We start from the raw sequence: 27,887 nt of genomic DNA on the forward strand, positions 1-27,887 counted from the left end.
AAATAAGACAGACAACACACCCAATGTGGGGGGGTGTTTGTGTGTACTAATGTGAGCGGGAATGTGTGTGCATGCACAAGTTTGTGTGTGTGTTTGTGTGTACTGTATGCACACAAGTTTGTGTGTGTGTTTTGGTGTGCATGTGCACACAGCTTACCATTGTAATGAATTATTTCGCTCAGAGTCTCCTCCACTTAGTCACGGTCGTCTGGCCCCTGGCTTCCCTCCCTCGACGCAGGAGAACACCCCACCTTACCGTTAGTCTACTGCGGTACTGTCAGTCAACCATGCCCTTATACCACAAATGTCCCTCACTGCAACCTGTATGTCCTTATGGCAGCCCTGTCACCTACAACAGCTGTGGAACCTCACCTACGAACAGAAGGTCCAGGAAGAGGGATCCAGGGGAAATAGGGAGAACAGAGAGAAAGAGTGGAAAGAGGGAGAACAGAGAGAGCAGGGATGAGGTCAGAGCAGAAGGAGAGGCACGGAGAGGGAGAGAGGGAAATAGAGAGAGAGCTAGGGCAAACACGAGGCCGAAAGGAAGAATTGGCGCGAAGGACAGAAGGAGACGGAGGAGAGAAGGAGAAGGAGAGAGATGGGTGAGATCAGCAGGGTGGTGGAAACAGTAAACAGGTATTGATATGGATTTTGAGAAGAGAAGAGAGTGAAAGGGAGGTAGAGTGGGAAGGAGAAGAAATTTAGAGATGGAGCAGGAGGAAGTGGTAGGAGGAGGGGGATACAGGGAAGAAGAGATGAAGCGAAGGAAATAGAGAGGGGGCCCAAAGGAGGAGAAGGGCACAGGAGCACAGGAAGCTTCCTGTCTCAAACATTGTTGTCAGACTGGAAGTTTCTAAAAGTTTGATGACAAAAACACAGACCATACTACTGTCTGCACACACACACACACACACACACACACACACACACACACACACACACACACACACACACACACACACACACACACACACACACACACACAATGCAAACACACACACTTTGCGTTGAGTCTGATATGCCATCCAGGAGCTGGATGAGTGCCGTCACACTGTGAGCATGAAGAGAATAAGGTACAATATTCACCCTGTGCCAGTCTTAATAATGCATTATTCTGCCACTTAAGGTACGGATGTGCCGCGCCTCCTACAAGCTAGCCACACTGTGAAAATACATCAGGCATTTCTGCTCCTGACACATCCCAGAGATGCATGAAGGAGTTGTTGGCTTAGCTTGGAGGTTGACTCTATGCTTTGAGTTTTGCCACATCATCTGGGCCAATCATGTGTCAGAAGGCTGAAGTCTGGTGTGGATCATGATAATTTGAGGAAACAGCTATGTGACCAAGTCAGGATCAAAGATGAGGGGAGGAGACAAAAAGAGATGGATGAAGATGACAGCAGGGAGGGAGGGGGGGAAGGGGTGATGACAGGGGGAATGAGAAGTAGACACAGAAGTTGCCTCTCTCACTCTATCCATAAATCCCACTCTTACATCCCTCCTCTCACTCTGCCACACTCTCTCTCTCTCTCTCTCTGGCTGATCTTTAGGCCACATTATGAACAGCCCATGACACTCTGTCAGGCTGCTCTTTGGTCTGGGTGGATGAGGGCAGGCAGGCAGACAGACATCTCCATATGAATGACTGGATGACTCTTCACCATTTCCTAATCCCCCAGCTCCAATGTGGGACAGGGATTACATATCACCACAGGAGGGGTGTTATGAGCCAACCACATTGTTGTCAGACCCACACTAGGTCTCAGACAGGCTCAGGCTCTAGTCTAACTGGGAGATGAACAGTAGAAGCACCACGTGACTCAGTCAGACACAGTGTGTGAGTGAGTGGTGTGACATACAGTTGAAGTCGGAAGTTAACATACACTTAGGTTTAAACTCGTTTTTCAACCACTCCACAAATTTCTTGTTAACAAACTATAGTTTTGTAAAGTTGGTTGAGCATGACATAAGTAATTTTTCCAACAATTGTTTACAGACAGATTACTTCACTTATTATTCACTGTATCACAATTCCAGTGGGTCAGAAGTTTACATACACTAAGTTGACTGTGCCTTTAAACAGCTTGGAAAATTCCAGAAAATTATGTCATGGCTTTAGAAGCTTCTGATAGGCAAAAAAAAATCGAAAGAAATCAGCCAAGACCTGGTTCATCCTTGGGAGCAATTGTCAAACGCCTGAAGGTACCACGTTCATCTGTACAAACAATAGTACGCAAGTATAAACACCATTGGACCATGCAGCCATCATACCGCTCAGGAAGGAGACGCGTTCTGTCTCTTAGAGATGAAAGCAGTTTGGTGAGAAAAGTGCAAATCAATCCCATAACAACAGCAAAGGACCGTGTGAAGATGCTGGAGAAAACAGGTACAAAAATATCAAAATCCACAGTAAAATGAGTCCTATAAATCGACATAACCTGAAAGGCCGCTCAGCAAGGAAGAAGCCACTGCTCCAAAACCGTCATAAAAAAGCCAGACTACAGTTTGCAACTGCACATGGGGACAAAGATCGTACTTTTTTGAGAAATGTCCTTTGGTCTGATGAAACAAAAATCGAACTGTTTGGCCATGACGACCATCGTTATGCTTGGAGGAAAAAGGGGGAGGCATGCAAGCCGAAGAACACTATCCCAACCGTGAAGCACGGGGGTGGCAGCATCCTGTTGTGGCAAAATGGCTTAAGGACAACAAAGTCAAGGTATTGGAGTGGTCATCACAAAGCCCTGACCTCAATCCTAATGAAAAATTGTGGGCAGAACTGAAAAAGCGTGTGCGAGCAAGGAGGCCTACAAACCTGACTCTAGTAAACCAGCTCTGTCAGGAGGAATGAGCCAAAATTCACCCAACTTATTGTGGGAAGCTTGTGGAAGGCTACCTGAAAAATTTAAACAATTAAAGGCAATGCTACCGAATACTAATTGAGTGTATGTAAACTTCTGACCCACTGGGGATGTGATGAAAGAAATTAAAGCTGAAATAAATCAAATCATTCTCTCTACTATTATTCTGAAATTTCACATTCATAAAATATAGTGGTGATCCTAACTGACCTAAGACAGGGAATTTTTACTAGGATTAAATGTCAGGAATTGTGAAAAACTGAGTTTAAATGTATTTGGCTAAGGTGTATGCAAACTTCCGACTTCAACTGTACAAGACTGTGTGTGTGTGTGTGCGCACGTGACATTGAAGCACTATCAGGGGTCATATTGATGTAACTCCAGTGGCTGCTCTGCCTAGTGTCTCTCGGACAGGGACTTGATGTAATTCAAGTGGCTGCTCTGCCCAGGGTCTCTCAGACAGGGACACAGAGAGAGATGACGCATTAAAGCCAGCATGACATTAACAAGCCCCCAGTAATTCCTAGATGACTGTAGTTAACTCCCCACATCATCTAGCCTTCACGGTCTCCTCTTCCTTGATCCCTCTATCCCCTACCTTCAACTGGATCTACATCTATACAAGAGGTGTCCAAACCCTGGCTTGTGGGCCAACTGCAGCCTCTGAATACTGTAGGTTCACAACGGACCACGGGATAGTTTATGAAATGTGGACCGCAATAGGAAAAATAAACATACAAGAAACTTGTGTCTGATAAAATGGACCATAACATAATTAGCTCAGTAATACTCTCTCCCGCTTTCATCTAGTCTTCCCTTCCCTGCCATTTCTCCCTGCCTCTCCATTTATTCACCACCCTCCACTAAACTCTCCTCCATCCATGAGCTCACTTGTCCTCTCCCCCTCCATCTGCCTATGGGACTTATTGACCCCAATAAGGATTCCATGGTTTATATAACATCATTATGGCATGATTAACCCCTTTCATCCCGCCATTAACCGTCTCTGTCCCCAGAGAAGACACTGCCTGTGGCCAACAACACAAGCAACACACACACACACATAACACAAAACATCAGAGCCCGCCGGCCCTGTACCCATACACATGAAAAGCCCACTTGATTCCAGAGAAGCAAAGGGTGATTTTCCACCAATCCCCAGTCAGAGATCGTATAACAGTCACGTTACTACACGCTTACACCTTGTCAATGAAAGAAACCAGACAGGATGGGTTTTCACATATTTTACAGAGAGGTTTTAATCTACAACGTGCATTTCAAAGTGTCTTTACAGTTTGTACATTTACATTGAGTGGTTAGCCAACCCCAGTGTGATATGTAAACATGCTATCATGGTATATTAAAGTCATAAAACCATGTCTGTACAGAAACCTTATTTAAAGTTAGCATCATTAATCATGCATAATCTATATATTTTGTACAATACCAGTCAAAAGCTTGGACACAAACTATTTTGTGTGTGTGTGTGTTTTGTGTGTTCTACAGCAAAGCTGTCATGAAGGCAAAGGGTGGCTACTTTGAAGAATCTCAAATATAAAATAGATTTTGATTTGTTTAACACTTTTTTGGTTACTACATGATTCCATATGTGTTATTTCATAGTGTTGGTGTCTTTGCTATTATTCTACAATGTAGAAAATAGTTTAAAAAATAAACTTTTGACTGGTACTGTATAGAAAGTATAACAGGAGTATTTCCATAGAGTTGTTCCTGGTAAGGAAATACTCCTAGCCTTAAGCATAGCACAGGAGTGAAGATAGGTATAGAAGATAGAGATATAACAGATTTATATAATGAACAAATCAGTAGACTACAGTATCATAACATGAACAGTATGCCATTAAGAAAGAGGCATCGTGTGGTTACTCCTTCAGTCAGCCCCTGACTACATACGGCACAGAGCTACATATTCTAGATCCGTTTGGCATCATGTCTAGAACAAGAACTAACTTCTCTACTGGCATAATACAGGGGGAGTAACAGAGATGTTAACCAGTAAGAATGTAGTTGTCCTAAGAAAAGGGTTACACAGTAAATCACTGGTTATAATGAGGCAATGCCATTTAAAAAATACAAATAAATGTATTTTTCCTGCTTTTGGACAGGAAGATAATAGATGCCAGTAGAAGAGGAAATAAATAATGGGAGTGTGAGAGAGAGAATAGAAAAATTGACGATTGGAGAGAATGAGAGGATAACGGAAACAGAAAGACAACAAAGAAAGGAGAAAAGAGTAGTGTCATGGTTCATGTGAAGAAGCCGATGAGAGGCTGTAGGAACAGTCCCAGAGTTCCAGTGATACACACCGTCACAAACACCCACAGGAAGATCCTGTCAATCACCATGGCTACGTACTTCCAGTCATCCTCCACCTGGGGGGGAGGGGGAGGGGGGGGGCACAGCTCGTCAGAAGACAGGGAATCACAGATCATTAAAGGCAATTGGAAATACTGTAAGACAAAGAAGGAAAGGGATGTGAGGGGAGGGTTAAGCAGGGATTTAAAAGTTCAAAAGGGAAGTAATATTAATCTCTTCCCCTCTCTCTTTCCCTCCCTCTCTCTCTCTTTCCCTGTCTCTCTCTCTCTCCCCCTCTCTCCTCTCCCCCCCTCTCCCCTCTCCCCCCCTCTCCTCTCCCCCCCCCCTCTCCTCCTCCCCTCTCCCCTCCTCTCCCCTCTCCCCGTCCCTCTCCTCTCCCCCCCTCTCCCCCTCCCTCCCCTCCTCCTCCCTCTCCTCTCCCCCTCCCTCTCCTCCTCCCTCTCCTCCTCCCTCTCCTCTCCCCCTCCTCTCCCCCCCCTCTCTCTCTCTCTCTTTCCCTGTCTCTCTCTCAAGTTTCAATTCAATTCTATTTGCATTATTGGCATGACGTAACAATGTACACATTGCCAAAGCTTACTTTGGATATTTACAATATTAAAATAATAAGAATCAAAATTGTTAACGGGACAACAGTAACATCAATAACAAAGGGTCAAAATAACCATACATTGAACAATAACAATAAGCATACAGTAGAGGACATGTGCAGGTTGATTGGTCTGTCAGACACTGTCCCTCATCTTATGGCAGGCAGTAATATAGTGTGCTGCCAACCCACAGCTCTCTGCGTCCTCCCCCAACAGGAGGGGTAGCCTATTCCTATCAGAGAGGTCTTTGAAACCTTGAATAAGGGTTTCAAATTTGGGGAAATTACTAATAGTTTTATATTTTTGACATTTTGTCAGGAAATGCAGCTCCGTCTCAGGTTCTGCTGTTGTGCAGTGTTGCACACAGCCTTTCCTCTACAGGGAGCCAGGTTTTCCTGTGTCTACCCTTCTCAATGGCAAGGCTGTGCTCACTGAGCCTGTACTTTGTCAAGGTTTTCGTAAGGTTTTGATCAGTAATCATGGTCAAATAGTTAGCCATGGTATACTGTAAATTTAGGGACAGATAGCACTGCATTTTGCTTGATGCTTGTGTTTCTCAAGCAAGAAGTTTTGTTTTGACTGTGTTGTAATTTGGTTTATTCTGATTGATTGGATGTTCTGGTCCTGAGGCTTCAGTGTGTTAGTAGAACAGGTTTGTGAACTCCAGGACCAGCTGGATGAGGGGACTCTTTCTTTGCCCAGCTCTTGGCATTGCAGGGCTTGGTAATTATATGAGAGGGGGTGTTTAGATGTTTCCAAAACTAAATTGCTCTTTTTTGAGTTTTTGTTATTGGTGGATATTGGCCTAATTCTGCCCTGCATGCATTGTTTGTAGTTTTCCTCTGGACATGTAGGAGAATCGTACAGAACTCTGCATGCAGGGTTTCAATGGGGTGTTTGTCCCATTTGGTGAAATCTTGTTTTGCAAGTGGACCCCACACCTCGCTGCTATGAAGTGCAATTGGTTCAATGACACATTCAATTAGTTTTAGCCTAATTTTAATAGGTATTTCAATTTGAATTGGTTTTATAATGGCGTAGAATGCCCTGTGTTCTTTCTATCTCAGTTAATTCACTGCCTCATTAAGGTGTCCAGTTGAGCTTATTTTTAAACCATATGTAATTCTCTCTCTCTCTCTCTCTCTCTCTCTCTCTCTCTCTCTCTCTCTCTCTCTCTCTCTCTCTCTCTCTCTCTCTCTCTCTCTCTCTCTCTCTCTCTCTCTCTCTCTCTCTCTCTCTCTCTCTCTCTCTCTCTCTCTCTCTCTCTCTCTCTCTCTCTCTCTCTCTCTCTCTCTCTCTCTCTCTCTCTCTCTCTCTCTCTCTCTCTCTCTCTCTCTCTCTCTCTCTCTCTCTCTCTCTCTCGGACGGCCGTAAGAAACAGCAAGAGAACAAGACAGACCGAAAGAGACAGAGAGAGAAACAAAATACCAGTTTTCCTTGAGCCCTATAGCGTATATCAGGATTGGGTCAGGTCAGATGTGTGTTTTCCTGATGCAGCCTGCTGTGGTCCACTACTTCAAGGTGAAGTAATGCCATTGTCTCCTGAAGTGTGTATGGCTGTTCTGTGTGCATCATTTCAACACAGATCAGGCCTTACTAAGAAAAGACTGCGAAAACACTAAGCAACAACAAGCGTATCAGCCAGATGCAGAAAGAGGGGTGAAGCTAACTGAAGCTCTCTCACAAACAGCTTTGCAGATTAAACCAGGTAGAAAGCAGGAATGAGACCCCATGGAGTTTGGCTCTCTATCAGAGAATACCCTGCCTCAGTTGGGTCTGGGTGTGTAAGAATATTTGTGAGTGAGAATGTGTGTATGAAATTGTGTTTGCATGGATTAATGTGAATCTGTGTGTGTAAGGATGTACCGTGTGTGTGTGTGTGCATGGCCCAGCACATTTGCCAATTCCATTTAGCTGAAGTCTAATTACAGCTTGTATGTTGTATACCACTTCCACTGGACAAGCTGCAAGAGGGAGAAGGACTGGGGAATGCTTCTGCTCTCTTCCGTTCACTGTTAGATGTGATCCAAAACCTCAGCTCACAAATGACTACACTGCAGAGCATTCATCTGTAGTTACTGACAAATAATGATGTAATAACCCAAAGTGTCCTACCTCTTTGGCCTTGTTGCGTGTCCTCATGTTCTCAGCGATGTACTTGACACTCTCGATGGCTTGTTTGATCTCTGGTGACACCACGGAGAAGGCCACCACTGCGTTGATGTTGGGCGGGGCGTTGAGAGCTCGGGGCAGTTTGGGTAGGTCCGGCTCAGAAGGGGCAGGAGGGGGAACCACCGGGGGAACGGTGGGGATGGGCACCTCTTTCCCCTTACAGGGGAACTTCGGCTTCTTTTGCACTTCACCGTACTCCACACAGTTCATCGCCCCCACCTGCCCCCTTTCGGCTGCGACCGCACCCCCGTCTACCTGCACACACCCTCCCCCTATTCGTCCTCCAATACTGTTTTTCCTCTTCTTCCCCGTTCCCCTCGCTCCTCCTCCCACACCTCCACCTCCAATACTCCCCCCTCCTGTTCCATCTCCTCTCCCACTCCCCACAGAGGAGGGGCAGCCTTGGTCTACAGGCCTCCTCATGAGCATCACCTTGGGCAGCAACCCCAGGAACACAGACCGGACCCAGGCCGGCATGGTGTGAGTCATGGGCGTACGGTAGTGGACGTTCAGCACGAACACGGTGATGACGATGGAGAGGGTGACGAAGATCATGGTGAAGAGGAGGTACTCCCCGATGAGGGGGATGACCAGAGACGTAGACGGGATGGTCTCAGTGATGACCAGGAGGAACACAGTGAGGGACAGGAGGACAGAGATACAGAGGGTCACCTTCTCTCCACAGTCAGAGGGGAGGTAGAAGACGAGGACGGTGAGGAAGGAGATGAGGAGACAGGGGATGATGAGGTTGATGGTGTAGAAGAGAGGGAGGCGTCTGATGTAGAAGGAGTAGGTGATGTCTGGGTAGATCTCCTCACAGCAGTTGTACTTGATGTCGTGTTTGTAGCCCGGGGCATCGATGATCTCCCACTCGCCGCTCTCCCAGAAGTCTTTGAGATTCACCTACGGAGACAGTAGTATGTTAGCAGTGAAGCAGAGCCTAGGGAGTTCTCTCCTAGAAGGAGATAAAGAGGGTTTAGACTGAGATTACATCATAAAAAAAACACCAGGAAGTACTTCCTGTTGAAATTTACTAAGTAAACAATAAACCCAGCCACATTGAATTAGCCAAAAAAAACAGCACATTTTCTTAATGTGGAGTTAGCTAACTAGCTAGCAAATGAGTTAGTAAACTAGCTAACCAATGTGATTACTGACCTTTGACCCTATTAGCACCAGGTCGATCTTGGCCTTGTCGTAGGTCCAGGAGCCAAACTTCATGGAGCAGTTCTGGTAGTCAAAGGGGAAGTAGGTGATGTCCATGGGACAGGATGATTTAAAGATGGCGGGGGGGATCCAGGTGATGGTGCCATCAAACTTCAGCAGAGCTTTGGTTTTGTCCTCAACCAGGAAGTCTCCCACAGCACTGAAGAGAGGGGAGATATGATAGTTAGCATATCATTTATCACTGACGGCAACAAAAAAACACCCACAGATCTGGAGAAGAGACAATGAGTGATGGTTAGTGTAGCATTTAGCACTGTTGGCTGAAAAGCAACAAGAGAACATTGATATAATGTACATAGTTAAGATATTGAGCTCACTTGTTGTAGAGGACGATGTCCGGCCTCCATATCTTATTGGAGGGCACACGAATGAACTCAAGTCCGTCATACTCAACGGGAAACCATTTCAGCTTGTAGTCATTCCAGACCTGCAACAAAGAGAGGAGAAAACAGATCTTAGACCAGAGTTTAACAGTGCCTACTATACTAACTGCTGTACTGGGGTTTAGACCTCAGTTCTTAGATCAGATGATAACTTGACTTACATGTCTCAGCCAAAGATTGGTCTCCATAATCTGATTGACTTCATCCTGAGAAGAGATGGGTGGGGGGGAATGAACATGACGTCATAGCCTGTACATAATCAAGTAATTAGTTCAAAGGTATATGCTTATTTGCTCCGGTAATGATGCAGGTGAGTCTCACCACTTTGACCAGCTGGGATATGGAGACCTCAAACTCCACGGTAACAGGGTCAGAGACATTCTCCACTGGTCTGATGAACTGATTGTATCTCCTGAATAGCTTCCTGAACAGCCTGTCCTCCCCCTTGGATGACAAACAACCTGAGAGGTAGAGAGAGAGAGAGAGTGAGAGAGAATCTCCACTCGGGGGGGGGGGGGGGGTGCTTTTACAAAATAGTAGGGTGTCTTTTTAAATTACCACCACAAAGAGATTATCCCTTGTTGTCAGGCTTTAAATGAAGGGGACTTAGAGGAGAAGTCATGATTCAACCTTTAGCATTTTATCACTTTGTCCACATTAAGGTTTTAATCAATAGCTCTTTGCTGTGAATGGATGGAAAGTTGTGTCTCATCGAAGTACGGTGTGTGAGGAGTCACACATAGGAGCTGTTTCTACAGAGGAAGCCAAGTGGAAGCTTTTAGTAAATCCCCACAGACTGGAACGCAATGTCAGTTATGTGTGTGTGTGTCCCTGCGCGTGTGTGTGCCCAAACCTGTTAAATTCTGAGTAGACCTGGCATAGTAGGTATGAAGGTCATTTCGTGACGTGCAAAAACCTACCCCACTGGTGACTTGGTTGCCGGGGACAACGCGTGAAACCCACGCCTGTCCGAGCAGAAAATCGTGCCTCACTTGGGACATCCCTCCACCCCCGCCTCGGCCATAGCTTCAAAGGACACCAATCTTTTAATTCCCCTCCTCTCCCTCTAACCTTCACACTCCCTTTCTTCCTTCATAATTTTCCCCTCCCTCTCTATCTCCCCCCATCTCTCTCATGGTTAATTGAACACAGCCTTTAAAAGACCACCAGTCTCTCGTCTCTCTCCCCAGCCTGCAAGCTCCAAAGTCAGCCATCCGTCCGTCCGTCTGTCTGTCAGCAGTCTGTTTGTCTGTCAGCAGTCTTTCTGTCTGTTTGTCTGTCTGCCTGTCTGTCTGCCGTCTGTCTGCCGTCTGTCTGCCGTCTGTCTGCAGTCTGTCTGCAGTCTGTCTGCAGTCTGTCTGCAGTCTGTATGTTAGCATGTCTGTCAGCGGTCTTTCTGTCTGTTTGTCTGTCTGCCTGTCTGTCAGCGGTCTTTCTGTCTGTCTGTCTGTCTGCCTCTGCACCAGTAGACAACTAACACCAGTACAGCCTAGATACTGGGACCAGTGGATTTGAGCATCAGTGCATCACCCCTCCATTCTGTGACCAGAGAGTAGAGTGGCTGAAAGCATTTAGTGATTAAAAGTGCAAACAGGGCCAAAACAACACAAAAACATTTCCTGGTAATAATGAATTAATAAAATATGTTATTTTTGGGGACTTACAGTTAACAGTAAATCATGTGTGTTCTGTAGGTTATATGTGGTCCAGACAGGTATTGAATCAACAACCCTGCCAGTACCACATTCCAACCAAATTTAACCACACATCTATTTTATCCACACCAGTTGCATGTTTAAGATTTCTCTTGAAAAACATGGTTCCTATTTAACTCAGAAACATATTGACTAAGAACTCAGTGCAAACTCCCACTCAATACAATTGGTTTGAGAGGTGAGGTCAGGAAGAGAACTGCTAGATAACCAACACATACACCCGCAAACACACACACACCGTCCTGTACTCTCCTAACTGGTAACAGAATAAAAGCACAAGCAGCAGAAACCGTCGTTCTGTTACCAAACTTTGTTCATTTTCTCTTAATCTAAAAGGCACAACCTCTCTGATCTGAACCAATGTCTTAAGAAGTTGAACATGTTATTACTCCAACGTTGTGAAAGCGACAAACTGACACATTTTCATCTTCATGGAGACATGGATGGTGTATATGTGTCATTCAGAGGGTGAATGGGCAAGACAAAAGATGAAAGTTTCTTTGAACAGGGTACGGTCGCCTGGCACGGTCGTCTGGCACGGTCGTCTGGCACGGTCGCCTGGCACGGTCGCCTGGCACGGTTGTCTGGCACGGTCGTCTGGCACGGTCGCCTGGCACGGTCGCCTGGCACGGTCGCCTGGCACGGTCGCCTGGCACGGTCGCCTGGCACGGTCGTCTGGCACGGTCGCCTGGCACGGTCGCCTGGCACGGTCGCCTGGCACGGTCGCCTGGCACGGTCGTCTGGCACGGTCGCCTGGCACGGTCGCCTGGCACGGTCGCCTGGCACGGTCGCCTGGCACGGTCGTCTGGCGCCGAACTGTGCATGTGCAGGCCGTCAAATCAAAGGCACTCCTTCGATTAAAGGGGCGGCAGGTAGCCTAGTGGTTAGAGCGTTGGGCCAGTAACCGAAAGGTTGCTATATCAAATCCCTGAGCTGACCAGGTAAAAGAATCTGTTGTTCTGCCCACTGTTCCTAGGCCGTCATTGTAAATAAGAATGTGTTCTTAATGATTAAAGTGGATTTAACAAATGACATCAATAAGGGATCATAGCTTTCACCTGGATTCACCTGGTTCATTTATGCAATGGAAAAAGCAGGCGTTCATAATGGTTCAGTGTATATTTACGTCTCTGTTTAGATACTCTATTTCAGAGGGATCTGGCACTCTCAGTCTCCCTCCACATTAAAGACACACACAAAGGACAGCGCTGACCTAACCAATGTAGCATGTGTGTTACAATGTTTTGTCCACTCAGTGTGTATGGTAATGCTGGGTGCCAATTCTGCTCTCTTGCCAACTCCTTATGGAATTCTCACACAAAACATGTTTGGCTTGAAAATGTCAACGGAGTAGGCAAAAGTACAAACTGATTTGGGTCCAGGCTAATATGCTGCTATATTGCGGAAACTTCTTACTTTCAATGACTGTGATATGTAGCTGTTTTATCTACCTTAGTTGAATGCACAAACTGTAAGTGGCTGTGGCATGTAGCATGGCACCGACAGAGATGGTCGCCTCGCTTCGAGTTCTTAGGAAACTATGCAGAATTTTGTTTTTTATATATTATTTCTTACACTGTTACCCCAGGAAATCTTAAGTCTTATTACATACAGCCGGAAAGAACTATTGGATATAAGAGCAACGTCAACTTATCAAAATTACTACTCTCGATGGCTTGTTTGATCTCTGGTGACACCACGGAGAAGGCCACCACTGCGTTGATGTTGGGCGGGGCGTTGAGAGCTCGGGGCAGTTTGGGTAAGTCCGGCTAAGAAGGGGCAGGAGGGGGAACCACCGGGGGAACGGTGGGGATGGGCACCGTTCCCCCCGTAGGGATAGGGTCTAGTTTCCTGAATTGACGCCCGACTGACATGCCCAAAGTAAACTGCCTGTTACTCAGGCCAGGATATGCACATAATTGGTAGCATTGGATAGAAAACACTTTGAAGTTTCTAAAACTGTTAAAATAATGTCTGAGACTATAACATAATTGATATAACATAATTGATAAGGTAGGCGGAAATCCGAAGAAAAACCAACCAGAATTATTTTTTTGAGGTCCCAGGCTCTTATAATGGAAACCTATTGTTCCTATGTAAATCAGTCTCCCAGATTGCAATTCATATGGCTTCCACTAGATGTCAGCAGTCTTTATTCAAGGTTTCAGGCTTGTTTTTTGAAAAACAAGCAAGAATTTGGAGTTCTGGTGAGGAGATCACCGGAACGATATCAGGTCTTTCGGCGCGCGAGGGAGAGGGCACGCACTTACAAATGTTGCTTTCCTATTGAACATACTACATTCCGTATGAAATATTATAGTTCATTTACATTTTAGAGTACATGAGGATTAGATAGAAATGTCGTTTGACTTGCTTGGACGAAGTTTAGTGGTAGCTTTATGGACTCCTTTGTCTGCCTGTTGAACGAGTGGATTACTGAAATCGAAGGAGCCAACTAAAACAGACTTTTTGGGATATAAAGCAGGATTTTCCTAACAAAACGACCATCCATGTTGTAGCTGGGACCCTTGGGATTGCAAACAGAGGAAGATCTATCGCCATTTGAATCGCCATTTGTGATTTTATGAAGCCTGTGCTGGTTGAAAAATATGTTGAGGTGGGGCGCCGTCCTCAGACAATCTCATGGTATGCTTTCGCCATAAAGCCTATTGTGAATCAGACAACACAGTTAGATTAACAAAAATGTAAGTTTTAAATTATATAAAATACTTGTATGTTCATGAATGTTTAATATTCCGATTATTTATTTTAATTGAGCTCCCTAGGAATTTCACCGGATGTTGTCGGCTGGTGTCCTGCTAGCGGGCCGCCGATCCCTAAGAATTACAAGGTAGACAAAATTTGAGCAATGGTTACCTTCCAGAGAGACATCAAAGATTGTAACATTCTCTGTTTCACAGAAACATAGCTCTCTCGGGATATGTTGTCGGAATCGGTTCAGCCACCGGGCTTCTCCATGCATCGCGCCGACAGAGATAAACACCTCTCTGGGAAAAGGAAGGGCAGTGGTTTATGCTCACTACTAATGGTGAAATCATAACATCATACAGAAACTCAAATCCTTCTGCTCATCCGATCTAGAATTCCTTTCAATCAAGTGCCGGCCATTTTACCTACCAAGACATTCCCCCTCAAGCAGACACCAAGACGGCCATCAAGGAACTTCACTGGACTATATTCAAACTGGAAACCATACATCCTGAGGCTGCAATTATTGTAACTGGGGATTTTAACAAAGCAAATTTGAGAACAAGTCTACCAAAATTCTTCCAGCATTGATTGCGCTATGCGCAATACCCTCGACCGCTGCTACTCTAAGTTCCGATGCATACAAAGCCCTCTCCCGTCCTCCCTACGGCAAATCCGACCACGACGCCATTTTGCTCCTTCCGTCTTATAAGCAGAAACTCAAACAGGGTGTACCGGTGACGAGAACCATTCAACGCTGGTCCGACCAATCGGAAGCCACGCTTCAAGATTGTTTTGATCACACGGACTGGAATATGTTCCAGTCAGCCTCAGAGAACAACATCGACCTATACGCTTACTCGGTGAGTGCGTTTACAAAGAAGTGCATTGGAGATGTTGTACCCACTGTGACTATTAAAACCTACCCTAACCAGAAACCATGGATGGATGGCAACATTCGCGCAAACCTGAAAGCGCGATCCACTGCATTTAACCATGGAAAGAGGTCTGGATATAAACAGTGTAGCTATTCCCTCCGCAAGGCAATCAAACAAGCAAAATGCCAGGACAGGAAAAAGGTGGAGTCGCAATTCTTCGCTCAGACACGAGATGTATGTGGCAGGGTCTACAGGAAATCACGGACTACAAAAAAAATCCAGCCACGTCACGGACACCGACGTCACGCTTCCAGACAAACTAAACACCTTCTTTACCCACTTTGAGGGTAAAACAGTGCCACCGTCACGGCCCGCTAACAAAGACTGAACCCCCCCCCCCCTCCTCATTCTCTGTTGCTGATGTGAGTAAAACATTTAATCGTGTTAACTCTCGCAGGGCTGCTGGCCCAGACGTCAACAAAACGAAGGAGATGATCGTGGACTTCAGGAAACAGAGGGAGCACCCCCTATCCACATCGAAGGGACAGCAGTGGAGAAGGTGGAATGTTTTAAGTTCCTCGGTGTACACATCACAGACAAACTAAAATGGTCCACTCACACAGACAGTGTGGTGAAGGCGGCGCAACACAGCCTCTTCAACCTCAGGAGGCTGAAGAAATTGTCACATAAAACCCTGACAAACTTTTACAGATGCACAATCGAGAACATCCTGTCGGGCTGTATCAAAGCCTGGTACGGCAACTGCACTGCCCTCAACCGCATGGCTCTCCAGAGGGTGGTGCGGTCTGCACAACGCATCACCGGGTGCAAACTACCTGCCCTCCATGACACCTACAGCACCCGATGTCACAGGAAGGCCAAAAAGATCATCAAGTACATCAACCACCCGAGCCACTGCCTGTTCACACAGCTACCATCCAGAAGGCAAGGTCAGTACAGGTGCATTAAAGCTGGGCTTGACTAAGTCATGTTTTGCAGAGAGGTCAAATACTAATTTCCCTCGTTAAAATGCAAATAAATGTTTAACATTTTTGACATGTGTTTTTCTGGATTTTTTTGTTTGTTATTCTGTCTCTCACTGTTCAAATAAACCTACCATTAAAATTATAGACTGATCATTTCTTTGTCAGTGGGCAAACGTACAAAATTAGTAGGGCATCAAATACTTTTTTCCCCTCACTGTATATACTGTATTTTATACCATCTATTGCACCTTGCCTATGCCGCTCGGCCATTGCTCATCCATATACTTACATGTGTGTATTAGGTAGTTGTTGGGTAATTGTTAGATTACTTGTTAGATATTACAGCACTGTCGGAACTAAAAGCACAAGTATTTCGCTACACTCGCATTAACATCTGCTAACCATGGGCATGTGACAAATAAAATGTGATTTGATTTGATTAACCTCTTGGATCTCTAGTGGCGCTATTTCATTTTTGGATAAAAAACGTTCCCGTTTTAAGCGCAATATTTTGTCACGAAAAGATGCTCAACTATGCATATTATTGACCGTTTTGGAAAGAAAACACTCTGAAGTTTCAGAATCTGCAAAGATATTGTCTGTAAGTGCCCCAGAACTCATTCTACAGGCGAAACCAAGATGATACGTCAACCAGGAAATGAGCAGAATCTCTGAAGCTCTGTTTTCCATTGTCTCCTTATATGGCTGTGATTGCGCAAGGAATGAGCCTACACTTTCTGTCGTTTCCCCAAGGTGTTTGCAGCATTGTGACGTATTTGTAGGCATATCATTGGAAGATTGACCATAAGAGACTACATTTTCCAAGTGTCCGCCTGGTGTCCCTGCGTCGAAATTGGAGCGCAAAGCCAGGTGCAATTATTTTTCCATTTGAGAGCAAGGAGAAACCAGGCTTCCACGAAGGATATATCATCGAAGAGATATGTGGAAAAACACCTTGAGGATTGATTCTAAACCACGTTTGCCATGTTTCAGTCGATATTATGGAGTTAATTTGGAAAAAAGTTCGCGTTTTGAGGGCTGAATTTTCGTTTTTTTTTTTTTTTTTTTTTTTGGTAGCCAAATGTGATGTACAAAACGGAGCTATTTCTAATACACAAATAATCTTTTTGGAAAAACTGAGCATCTGCTATCTAACTGAGAGTCTCCTCATTGAAAACATCAGAAGTTCTTCAAAGGTAAGTTATTTTATTTGAAGGCTTTACTTGTTTTTGTGATAGTTGCCTGCTAAATGCTAACGCTAAATGCTACGCTAGCTAGCTACTGTTACACAAATTATTGTTTTCCTATGGTTGAAAAGCATATTTTGAAAATCTGAGATGACAGTGTTGTTAACAAAAGGCTAAGCTTGAGAGATAGCATATTTATTTCCCAGCCCCATAAACATACAAAAACCCATAGACCAGACAAACAAATAAATAAATACCCCATGTCACACCCTGACCTAACCAAAATAATAAAGAAAACAAAGATAACTAAGGCCAGGGCGTGACACCAGGGGTACATGTCAGAACCTTCTTACAGTTTCCCACAGCCCTAATGTTCCATGTTACAGTAATACATTCTGAAGAAGTTAGTAAGATCCCAGACAAACTTTCCACAAGATTTCTGAGGTCACTTAAAGCGGCGCCGAGCGCTGCTGAGTCTTACAGCTTAATGAAAGATCTCCTCTCCAGAGAGAGCCCAGTGGATGGCTGTAATTTCTGTCTTCGCTACCTGCCGACATTAAAACACAGCACTGATCCCTGATTGGCTGCGCTCTGAGAACCTCGTTTAAACCCCTAATTGGGTAGGGGAAATGAGGGCAATTATAATCTGTTCATTATTTGGTTCTTTTGTTCGCACTGAAAAATAAAATAAATGCATTTCCTCTGTTCCTTCCTTCCCCCTTCTTCATCCTTTCTTTCTTTCTTTCTTTTTCTCTGTGTAGATTGGAAGGTTCCTTACACCATACATACTTAATAATACCCTCTCACTTTTCAACCACTGGTGACATCATTGTGACAGAAACTGCCAGCTGTCACATTAAACATGGCTCAGTCAAGACGCAAGGATATGTGTTTGTGTGTTGTATGCAACTATGAAGAGAGAACCAGAAACACAGAACCAGACGTATGTATATGTCCTCCTCCTGATCCATCAACTCTTTATCCCAAATCTCAGTACAACCTAAGACTAGGGGATTAATTCAATCAGATCCACTTCAGCCAACATCAGCATAGCGGTTGTTTTGGCGAAGTCGGAGGTGGAACTGTGTTAGATCTTTCAAATCCACAAGCTGCTTCTGGGTTATACCTAAAGTGGACAATGCCATTGGCTTTACAGAGTCGCATTAAAACTTCTTATGGCTGGGGGCAGTATTGAGTAGCTTGGATAAATAAGGTGCCCAGAGGTGCCCAAAGTAAACTGCCTGCTACACGGGTCCCAGTTGCTAATATATGCTTCTTATTAGTATATTTGGATTAAAAACACTCTGAAGTTTCTAAAAGTGTTTGAATGATTTCTGTGAGTATAACAGAACTCATATGGCAGGCAAAAACCTGTGAAAAAATCCAACCAGGAAGTGCGAAATCTGAGGTTGGTCATTTTTCAACTTATTCCCTATTGAAGATACAGTGGAATATTGGTCATGTTGCACTTCCTAAGGCTTCCACTAGATGTCAACAGTCTTTAGAACCTTGTTTGATACTTCTACTCTGAAGTGGGGGTGAATGAGAGGGGAATGAGTCAGAGGTCTGCCAGAATGCCTTGAGCTCGTGATGCTCGTTCACGTGAGAGCAAGCTCTGTTCCATCGCAATTCTACAGACAAAATAATTCTCCGGTTGGAACATTATTGAAGATTTATGTTAAAAACATCCTAAAGATTCATTCTATACTTTGTTTGACATGTTTCTACGGACTGGAACGGAACTTTTGACATTTCGTCTGCGCCTAGTGAACGCACTTCGTGAGTTTGGATTTGTTTACCAAACTCGCTAACAAAAGGAACTATTTGGACATAAATGATGGACATTATCGAACAAAACCAACATTTATTGTGGAACTGGGATTCCTGGGAATGCAATGAATGAAGATGAAGATCATCAAAGGTTAGTGATTAATTCTCTCTTATTTCTGATTTTTGTGACTCCTCTCTTTGGCTGTAAAAATGGCTGTGTTTTTCTGTGACTTGGCGGTGACCTAACATAATCGTTTGTGGTGCTTTCGCCGTAAAGCCTATTTGAAATCGGACACTGTGGTGGGATTAACAAGAAGTGCATCTTTAAAATGGTGTGAAAAACTTGTATGTTTGAGCAATTTTAATTACGGGATTTCTGTTGTTTTGAATTTGGCACCATGCACTTTCACTGGCTGTTGTCATATCGATCCCGTTAGCGGGATCTCAGCCCTAATTATTAAGAGAAATCCCATGCATTCTTGTTCACAAGTTCAGACACTGGAATGTGAGGTGTGATCTACACCTCCATTAAGCAGATTTGAGCGTCATTATTTCTATATAGCCTACACTTTCTCATTCTGAACTTCTAACATGTGGGACGGGTGTGGCTTCATGACAATGATCAAGAGCAGCTGCTCACCGATTTGACAGCTCCAACGCAGTTCCAGCTCCGACACCGCCAAAACATCAGCTATTTGGGTGTCGGGCTATCGCCGGTTAACAGTTGATCTGACTGAATCTACGCCTGACTCTCAGAGACAGCTCTTAGAAAGCACTAAGCAGACATCTTTTCAACGGCCACATTGATTAGGAGTTAAGAAGCCAAGCAGCGTGTCCCTTTCTGTGGAAATGGAGCAGAGAACCCTAAAGGGCTGAAACCTCATTGGCTGAGAGCCCTTTGATCAGACGTGTGCTTGACGTGATTGACAAAGATGCGTGAGGCTGCGGGTCGCCCGCTCCAAAGGAACTAATTACGACCAAAAATAAGCTGATGGCTCTGATTGGTCTGTGTGTGTGTGTCTGCGTGTGTGCGTTAGCGTTTGTCCAAGAGAGTAAGATTGAGGGTGTTTGTGACATGCTTTATGATTCACTAGAGAAATGAATGTGATCACTGAACGTTTGACCACGAAGCAGTGTGTGTGTGTGTGTGTGTGTGTGTGTGTGTGGGCTTGTGTGCGCATTGCCTCTCTATCCATCCACCCTTGATTACCATACTCCCCATATTGCTCCTATCTGCTGCCCTCTTGCATGCTGAATGTCCACAGTGAGGAGCTTATGCGAATGTCTGCCAGCCTACTGTGTAGTAACCCTGCTACCTGAGGTCATCAGGAGCTGATGGTGTATCCCCATCAACAAACACCATACCCTTTTACTCAAAACAACCTTGCCCTGAACCTCTCACACTCCAACTGCCCCACACCACGGGCAAACACACACACAGAAGCAGATGACACACACACACACTCAGAGACACGTGCACGGCGGTTTACGAGGATGGAATTCCACAGGAGACGTAGTGGCCCTGGACTGCAGCGCACAACAGAATCTACAGGCTTCCCAAACATGTGTGACAAAGGTAGGCAGCCAGTATTGTTGAGTTGAAAGCACAGTGGCGTTTGCGTCATGATTCATAAATGTACGTATGCAGTCAGGCAGCAGTCATGCAGACAGGAGTGGATGTCGAGGAACATTCAGAACATTCTAAACATTCTGAATATGGAGCAAGGGATTGAAAAGGGATCATATTTATACAGGTATGCTGTCTCTATATGTAGCAAGGCCGCTATCTATTGGCCACTTTGCTAAATGCATGGTTGGTAATGTTGGCCAGTATACTGTCACAGTACAACTAGAGGCAGCACAGCAAGAGTTCTTCAGGGAGATGAGGGTAAGAACCAAAGGAAATAGAGAGGGAGGAAGAGAGGGAGACATCAAGACGGAAGGAGACACCCTTCTCTTCTTGCTCTGGAGTGTTATTTTTCTCCTCCTGCAAGGCTCCATCCCTCCATCCTCTTCTCTTTCTCTCCTCCGACAAGGCTCCTTCCCTCCCTCCCTCCATCCTCTCCTCTTTCTCTCCTCTGGGCAAGGCTCCATCCTCTTCTCTTTCTCTCCTCCGACAAGGCTCCTTCCCTCCCTCCCTCCCTCCATCCTCTCCTCTTTCTCTCCTCCGGGCAAGGCTCCATCCCTCCATCCTCTTCTCTTTCTCTCCTCCGACAAGGCTCCTTCCCTCCCTCCCTCCATCCTCTCCTCTTTCTCTCCTCCGGGCAAGGCTCCATCCCTCCATCCTCTCCTCTTTCTATCCTCAGACGTGACTCAGTCTGTCCTCAGTTCAGAAGACTGGAATGTCTCAACGGGCATTCATGGGAAGGAGGAGGGAGGCAGGGGGAGGTAAGGGGGTTTGCTAAGCTGTGGGGGGTATCGCGGTGAAATGAGGCTCCCACCGTGTGTGTGTGTGTGTGTGTGTGTGTGTGTGTGTGTGTCTAAGACCGAAGTGCCGAGCAATAATCGCACAGCAATCATGTTAAGAGGATCTGTGAACCTCTGAGACTCTAATACACATCCACACAAACACCCACACAAACATAAGAAAAAATAAACACTCACCATAAAAAGGCAAATTGGGCTGTAGTTTTACTATCGGGGTTGTGGGAGAGGCACCACCGAGAAACGCAGCACTGCTTTGCGACCATTTGGGTTTGGGAAAGGTTCAGTCATTAGACTGGGGATGGATGTAAGGGTTAGGAAAGGGTTGGTGGAGATGAAGCTATAGGCTTAGGTTTCAGTTTAGGCTTAGGTTTATGTTTATTAAGGCCATAAGTAGAATTAGGACTTTGGGAGTGGACTCTTAAGCACTCTTTAAATATTATGAATACACATTACTCTGACGGCCTCTTTCTACTGTACCTATTTGTCCTTCCTTAACTCCAAATTCCCTCATCCAGTCTCTGTCCCTCACTATAAATATCCAAAATCCTAGGATTGCAGGATCAGCAATTCCTCTGTTACAGAGACAAACCACCAATCCACAGGATGGAGACAATACCTGTTCTAATGCCTCAGTATGGGAGGCTGAATGGACCTCCTCTATGAGTGTACTGTACTGTACACTCTAATCTACACACTGACCAGGATACAGCCCTGACTGAGACAAAGCCCACACATTCACCATGGCACCTAAGTGGAGGGGAGGAGAGGAAGGCATGGGGGGCGGGATAGGATGAGGTGGGGAGAGGTAGGCAGAGAAAGAGGGGAAGGAGAGAGAGCGAGAGAGAGAGAGAGGGAGAGGGTAGGCAGAGAGAGAGAGAGGGGAGGAAGATAGTGACGAGGGGAAAGGGTAGGCAGAAGGGGGAGGAAGAGAGAGAGGAGAGGGGAGGAAGAGAGAGAGGAGAGGAAGAGAGAGAGGTCTCTGTGCCCTCACTATAACACAAATGGGTCCACATAATTAAATAAAACTGAATGGAATGGAATTGAAAGTGTCTCTGTGTCCATGTTCATGTCAAACAGACAGGACCCGAGATGAGAACCTCAGAAAGGCTTATTACGATGTTCTCCTACTTTTACTTTTTCATAATCTAATCCCAGGTTAATAGCCTGTATACACTATAGTACAGTAGAACCACCATATGTCTTGCAACTGTCCAAAACAGGTAAAGGGCAATGGGTGAAGTGAATCCTGGTGGATTTACAGTCCTCCTCATAAACACACTTCCTTCTGACTCCCACTAACACCTGTCATGACGTTGCCTCTCTCTGCTCCTACAACCAGGCTGCTGTGGTCAAAGAGCCTCATGGCCACACAGTGTAGAGACAGAGTGAGTTTTCATAGAGAACAAAGGAATTCCTTCCACCTCACAGAACTTGAGGTCCGAACAACATTTACGTTCCTGGAGAAGGTATAAAAGATCGGTGAAGAATCCAGCTACGAACTGGTCCGTTTGTTACAACTTGGGGAAGCTCATGAGAGACGGTGTGGCCACATTACCATAACGCTGTTTATATAATAGCCTCAGACATGAGGTTTACATCTAATTGTTGTATAAGATGAATGAGTGAGGGTGATACTGTTTGTAAAATTGTGTAATGTGATTTTGGACTGTTTAACCTCTTTGATCTCTAGGGGCGCTATTTCATTTTTGGATAAAAAACGTTCCCGTTTTAAGCGCGATATTTTGTCACGAAAAGATGCTCGACTATGCATATTCTTGACAGTTTTTGAAAGAAAACACTCTGAAGTTTCAGAATCTGCAAAGATATTGTCTGTAAGTGCCCCAGAACTCATTCTACAGGCGAAACCAAGATGATGCATCAACCAGGAAATGAGCAGAATTTCTGAAGCTCTGTTTTCCATTGTCTCCTTATATGGCTGTGATTGCGCAAGGAATGAGCCTACACTTTCTGTCGTTCCCCCAAAGTGTTAGCAGCATTGTGACGTATTTGTAGGCATATCATTGGAAGATTGACCATAAGAGACTACATTTTCCAAGTGTCCGCCTGGTGTCCCTGCGTCGAAATTGGAGCGTAAAGCCAGGTGCAATTATTTTTCCATTTGAGAGCAAGGAGAAACCAGGCTTCCACGAAGGATATATCATTGAAGAGATATGTGGAAAAACACCTTGAGGATTGATTCTAAACCACGTTTGCCATGTTTCAGTCAATATTATGGAGTTAATTTGGAAAAAAGTTCGCATTTTGAGGGCTGAATTTTCGTTTTTTTTTTTTTTTTTTTTTTTTTTTTTTTTGGTAGCCAAATGTGATGTACAAAACGGAGCTATTTCTAATACACAAAGAATCTTTTTGGAAAAACGGAGCATCTGCTATCTAACTGAGAGTCTCCTCATTGAAAACATCAGAAGTTCTTCAAAGGTAAGTTATTTTATTTGAAGGCTTTACTTGTTTTTGTGATAGTTGCCTGCTAAATGCTAACGCTAATGCTAACGCTAATGCTAACGCTAATGCTAACGCTAAATGCTACGCTAGCTAGCTACTGTTACACAAATTATTGTTTTCCTATGGTTGAAAAGCATATTTTGAAAATCTGAGATGACAGTGTTGTTAACAAAAGGCTAAGCTTGAGAGCTAGCATATTTATTTCATTTCATTTGCGATTTTCATGAATAGTTAACGTTGCGTTATGGTAATGAGCTTAGGTCTATAAATAGAATCCCGGATCCGGGTTTGGTCGTCGCAACAGGTTAATGAAGGAAACTACAATTCCCTTTTGAGTTGAACTAAATCAGAGGACCGGCCATGAGCCCAGTTAGGGTCGGGCATCCTGGGACAGGCCCTTTTCTGCAATTCCGAATAAATCCCAACTTTGAGAAATTCTCAGCAGACCATGTTTTTCTCCATTACGAGGGGACAAAGGCTGTAGACCATTGCTGAATCTTTTAACCATACCACATGGTTAAACTCTTAGACTATTGATACTGACAGAATAAGAACAAGTCTTTGATATTAATTACTAGTCTGCAGCTAGGAATTCGGTATCATTGAACACGAAGAACAACAACCCCCCGAAACATCCATTCTGCAACAACATGAATGAATGTCGCTCTGAACTATACCCTCTAACCAGGATAGAGAGAGCGAGAGAGAGATCGGAGAGAGAGGATGAAAACTCTCCAACAGAAACTAACTTTTCAACAATGATCCCGACGACACACTGAGCGTAAATATATTATATTGATTGCAATTGTCCCTGAATGAGTGAGCGTTCATGTGCAAAGGATTAGCATTTCAATTGTTATAATTATCAACTTTGTAGTGTCTCATCTCAGTTGACCCTCACTTCCCCTTTTCTCCACCAAGCCGCGATACCGGTTTATCCCACAAGGGAAACTCCGTTATCATTTCCTTGTACTTATCTACTGTTTGTTTATGCATTTCTGTGAATTACTTAGTAAATAAATGATTTAAGACAATTGATGAATGGATGACTCATAGTGAAGACTGGGTTCGTGCAGATAACCAACAATTTACGACGTTTGGAATGAGACTAAAGTAAATAATTCATTAATTCGAAGACTAATTGATCAGATATAAAATATCTGAAAGGTTATATTAGGAAATTATAACTTTGTAATCTGAATATTTTCCTTGGTGCCCCGACTTCCTAGTTAATTACAGTTACATGATTAATCAGTATGATCGCGTAATACTAATTAAAGAGAATCTTTGATAAAAACTAAGTATTCAATTTAATGATAGTAAAGACACTACACACCATTAGAGAGAGAGTTGTGTCCCAGTCTCTCACTGGCTGCTACAATGGGACTGTATGGCACAGTCTGCAGGTAGCAGGTTTGGAACACAAACACAAACATACACACACACACACACACACACACACACACACAGGATCAGAATGCAATATTTTATTTTATATCCCCTTCATTTAACCAGGTAAGCTAGTTGAGAACAAGTTCTCATTTACAACTACGACCTGGACAAGATAAAGCAAAGCAGTGCGACAAAAACAACAACACAGAGTTACACATAAACAAACGTATAGTCAATAACACAATAGACAAAAATCTATGTACAGTGTGTGCAAATGTAGAAGAGTAGAGAGGTAGGCAATAAATAGGCCACAGGGGTGAAATAATTACAATTTAGCATTATCACTGGAGTGATAGATGTGCAGATGATGATGTGCAAGTAGAGATACTGGGGTACAAAAGAGCAAGATGTTGGATGTGCTTTTTACAGATTGGCTGTGTACAGGTACAGTGATTGGTAAGCTGCTCTGACAGCTGATGCTTAAAGTTAGAGAGGGAGATATAAGACTCCAGCTTCAGTGATTTTTGCAATTCGTTCCAGTCATTGGCAGCAGAAAACTGGAAGGAAAGGCAGCCAAAGGAAGTGTTGACTTTGGGGATGACCAGTGAAATATACCTGCTGGAGCGCATGCTACGGGTGGGTGGTGTTATGGTGACCAGTGAGCGAGATAAGGCGGGGCTTTACATAGCAAAGACTCATAGATGACTTGGAGCCAGTGGGTTTGGCGACGAATATGTAGTGAAGGCCAGCCAACCAGAGCATACAGGTCACAGAGGTGGGTAGTATATGAGGCTTTGGTGACAAAACGGATGGCACTGTGATAGACTACATCCAGTTTGCTGAATAGAGTGTTGGAGGCTATTTTGTAGATGACATCGCCGATTCTATATTTAATTTTAGATTGGAGATGCTTAATGTGAGTCTGGAAGGAGAGTTTACAGTCTAACCAGACACCTAGGTATTTGTAGTTGTCCACATTTTCTAAGTCAGAACCATCCAGAGTAGTGATGCTCGTTGGGCGTGCTGGTGCGGGCAGCAATCGGTTGAAGACCACGCACTTAGTTTTACTAGCATTTAAAGCAGTTGCCACAGAGGCCACAGAAGGAGTGTTGTATGGCGTTTTAGCTCGTTTGGAGGTTTGTTAACACAGTGTCCAAAGAAGGGCCAGATGTATACAGAATGGTGTCGGTGTTACAGGAAGGGTCTCACACACGCGCGCGCGCACACACACACACACACACACACACCAAGATATAGAACCAGAACCATCCCTGGGCAACGAGATGAGAACAAAGAACAGAAAGCTGTGACACAGAACAGAAAAGACCAGAGTGGAACTGCAGAATGACTAAACAGAACAACAGAACAGAATGGAACGGTAATGTAGATGGGAACAGAACAGACTTATAGAGTAGAATGCAGAGACAGGATGAGATGTACTCTGTGCTCCTCACCCCAGACTTTCCAGATCACAGGCACATGTGAGTCAACTCACAGCTCTGGAATGGACAGTTCTATTTAACTCAGGTATAAAGTGTGATGCACAATGTACATGGTCATGGTACACAATGCTTGGCACAGAAAGTTAGGTCAGGTGCACTTTAGTGTGGCTTGGAGGTATAGATTTATTTTAGCATGTTACATCTGTTTTGAAGAGGCAGAGCTGAAATGATACGTCAGTAACACACTCAGCATGAATAGTGTACGAATCTCTGGACAGGCATGCAGTAAAAACTGAAAACATAGGTTCCGTGTGCTTGAAGGCACGTAGTGTCACGACCACAGTTCATCCCCTGGGATGACAAACCATAGCCTACCGTAGAGGAGTCTTGTGGGGGGAGGAAGGATCATAGATGGTATGGAGTAAATGGAATGTTATCAGACACTTGGAAAACAAGGTGTTTGATGTGTTTTATACCATTCCTTTCATTATGTTCCAGCCATTACCATGAGCCCGTCCTCCCAATTTAAAGTGCCACCAGCCACCACAGCCATGCCGCTATATTAATCTGAATAGATAGCGCTGCAAGGCCCTATGACATTACATGTTCTATTACATTTTCTCAGAATAGTGATTATAACCAACTTTTGTAGCCTTTAAAAAAACGGATTAGCGTTTATTTATGTGGTTTCCGCAGAACCACACTCAAAAGACAATTAGCCTACTTTGTTGAAAAGCTTCAACGGGCAAACACAGCAATCATTACGATTAATTTGTACATTTCTGTCGGGAGATGATGGCTAAATTTCTGACCGTACAATGCTGCGGGTTAAAAAACGGGGTTTCTAGTTCGTCGCACAATCAGAAAAATCAACCCACCAACAACGCGAACTGCTTACAATAAGACAGAAAATACATAATGAATGTATCTGTGAGATGAATAACCTAGCTTATATTATACTATGTGAAGTTTGCAGTAGCGCTCAGATCTCTCATTTGTAAGTTGGTTCTGCACTCCCCAAACTCTCCGACATCCCCACTTCTTCAAAACGCTTGTCTTACCTTGCACTGTCAGGACCACCAGCATAAGCAGCACGGTGACTTTCCTGGAGGAACTCATCTACACCTCGGCGCTCTGGGGATGCCTTTTAGATAAGAACTGGGACTATTTGGTAAACACACAGAAGGAGTCGATGGGCAAAATTTAGAGAGACATTTTTCTGGGCGCTGCGCATGGTGAGATTGATGTCAGCGCGCGCTCTCCGACATTGAGAGCCTCGGCTTGTCCCGCCCCCCTCGGGCACAACCTCACGCATGTTTTTTTTCACACAAGGTAATTTTAGATATATAAACAT

The 27,887-nt window shown here is 44.5% G+C and overlaps 1 protein-coding gene across 1 annotated transcript; it reads right to left on the minus strand.

Moving 5' to 3' along the window:
* Window positions 1–4,097: 4,097 nt before the first annotated feature.
* Window positions 4,098–27,768, minus strand: LOC139366279 (neuronal acetylcholine receptor subunit alpha-3-like). The gene is made up of 7 exons (XM_071103577.1): window positions 27,595–27,768; window positions 9,889–10,028; window positions 9,729–9,773; window positions 9,502–9,611; window positions 9,116–9,323; window positions 7,901–8,860; window positions 4,098–5,254 (listed from the first exon to the last, which is right to left on the minus strand). Exons 1-7 carry the CDS (start codon window positions 27,650–27,652, stop codon window positions 5,129–5,131), a joined length of 1,647 nt encoding a protein of 548 aa, XP_070959678.1. The 5' UTR covers window positions 27,653–27,768; the 3' UTR covers window positions 4,098–5,128.
* Between the last annotated feature and the right edge of the window lie 119 nt (window positions 27,769–27,887).

The sequence above is a fragment of the Oncorhynchus clarkii genome, chromosome 14 (genome assembly GCF_045791955.1).
Source record: "Oncorhynchus clarkii lewisi isolate Uvic-CL-2024 chromosome 14, UVic_Ocla_1.0, whole genome shotgun sequence".
NCBI lineage: Eukaryota > Metazoa > Chordata > Actinopteri > Salmoniformes > Salmonidae > Oncorhynchus > Oncorhynchus clarkii.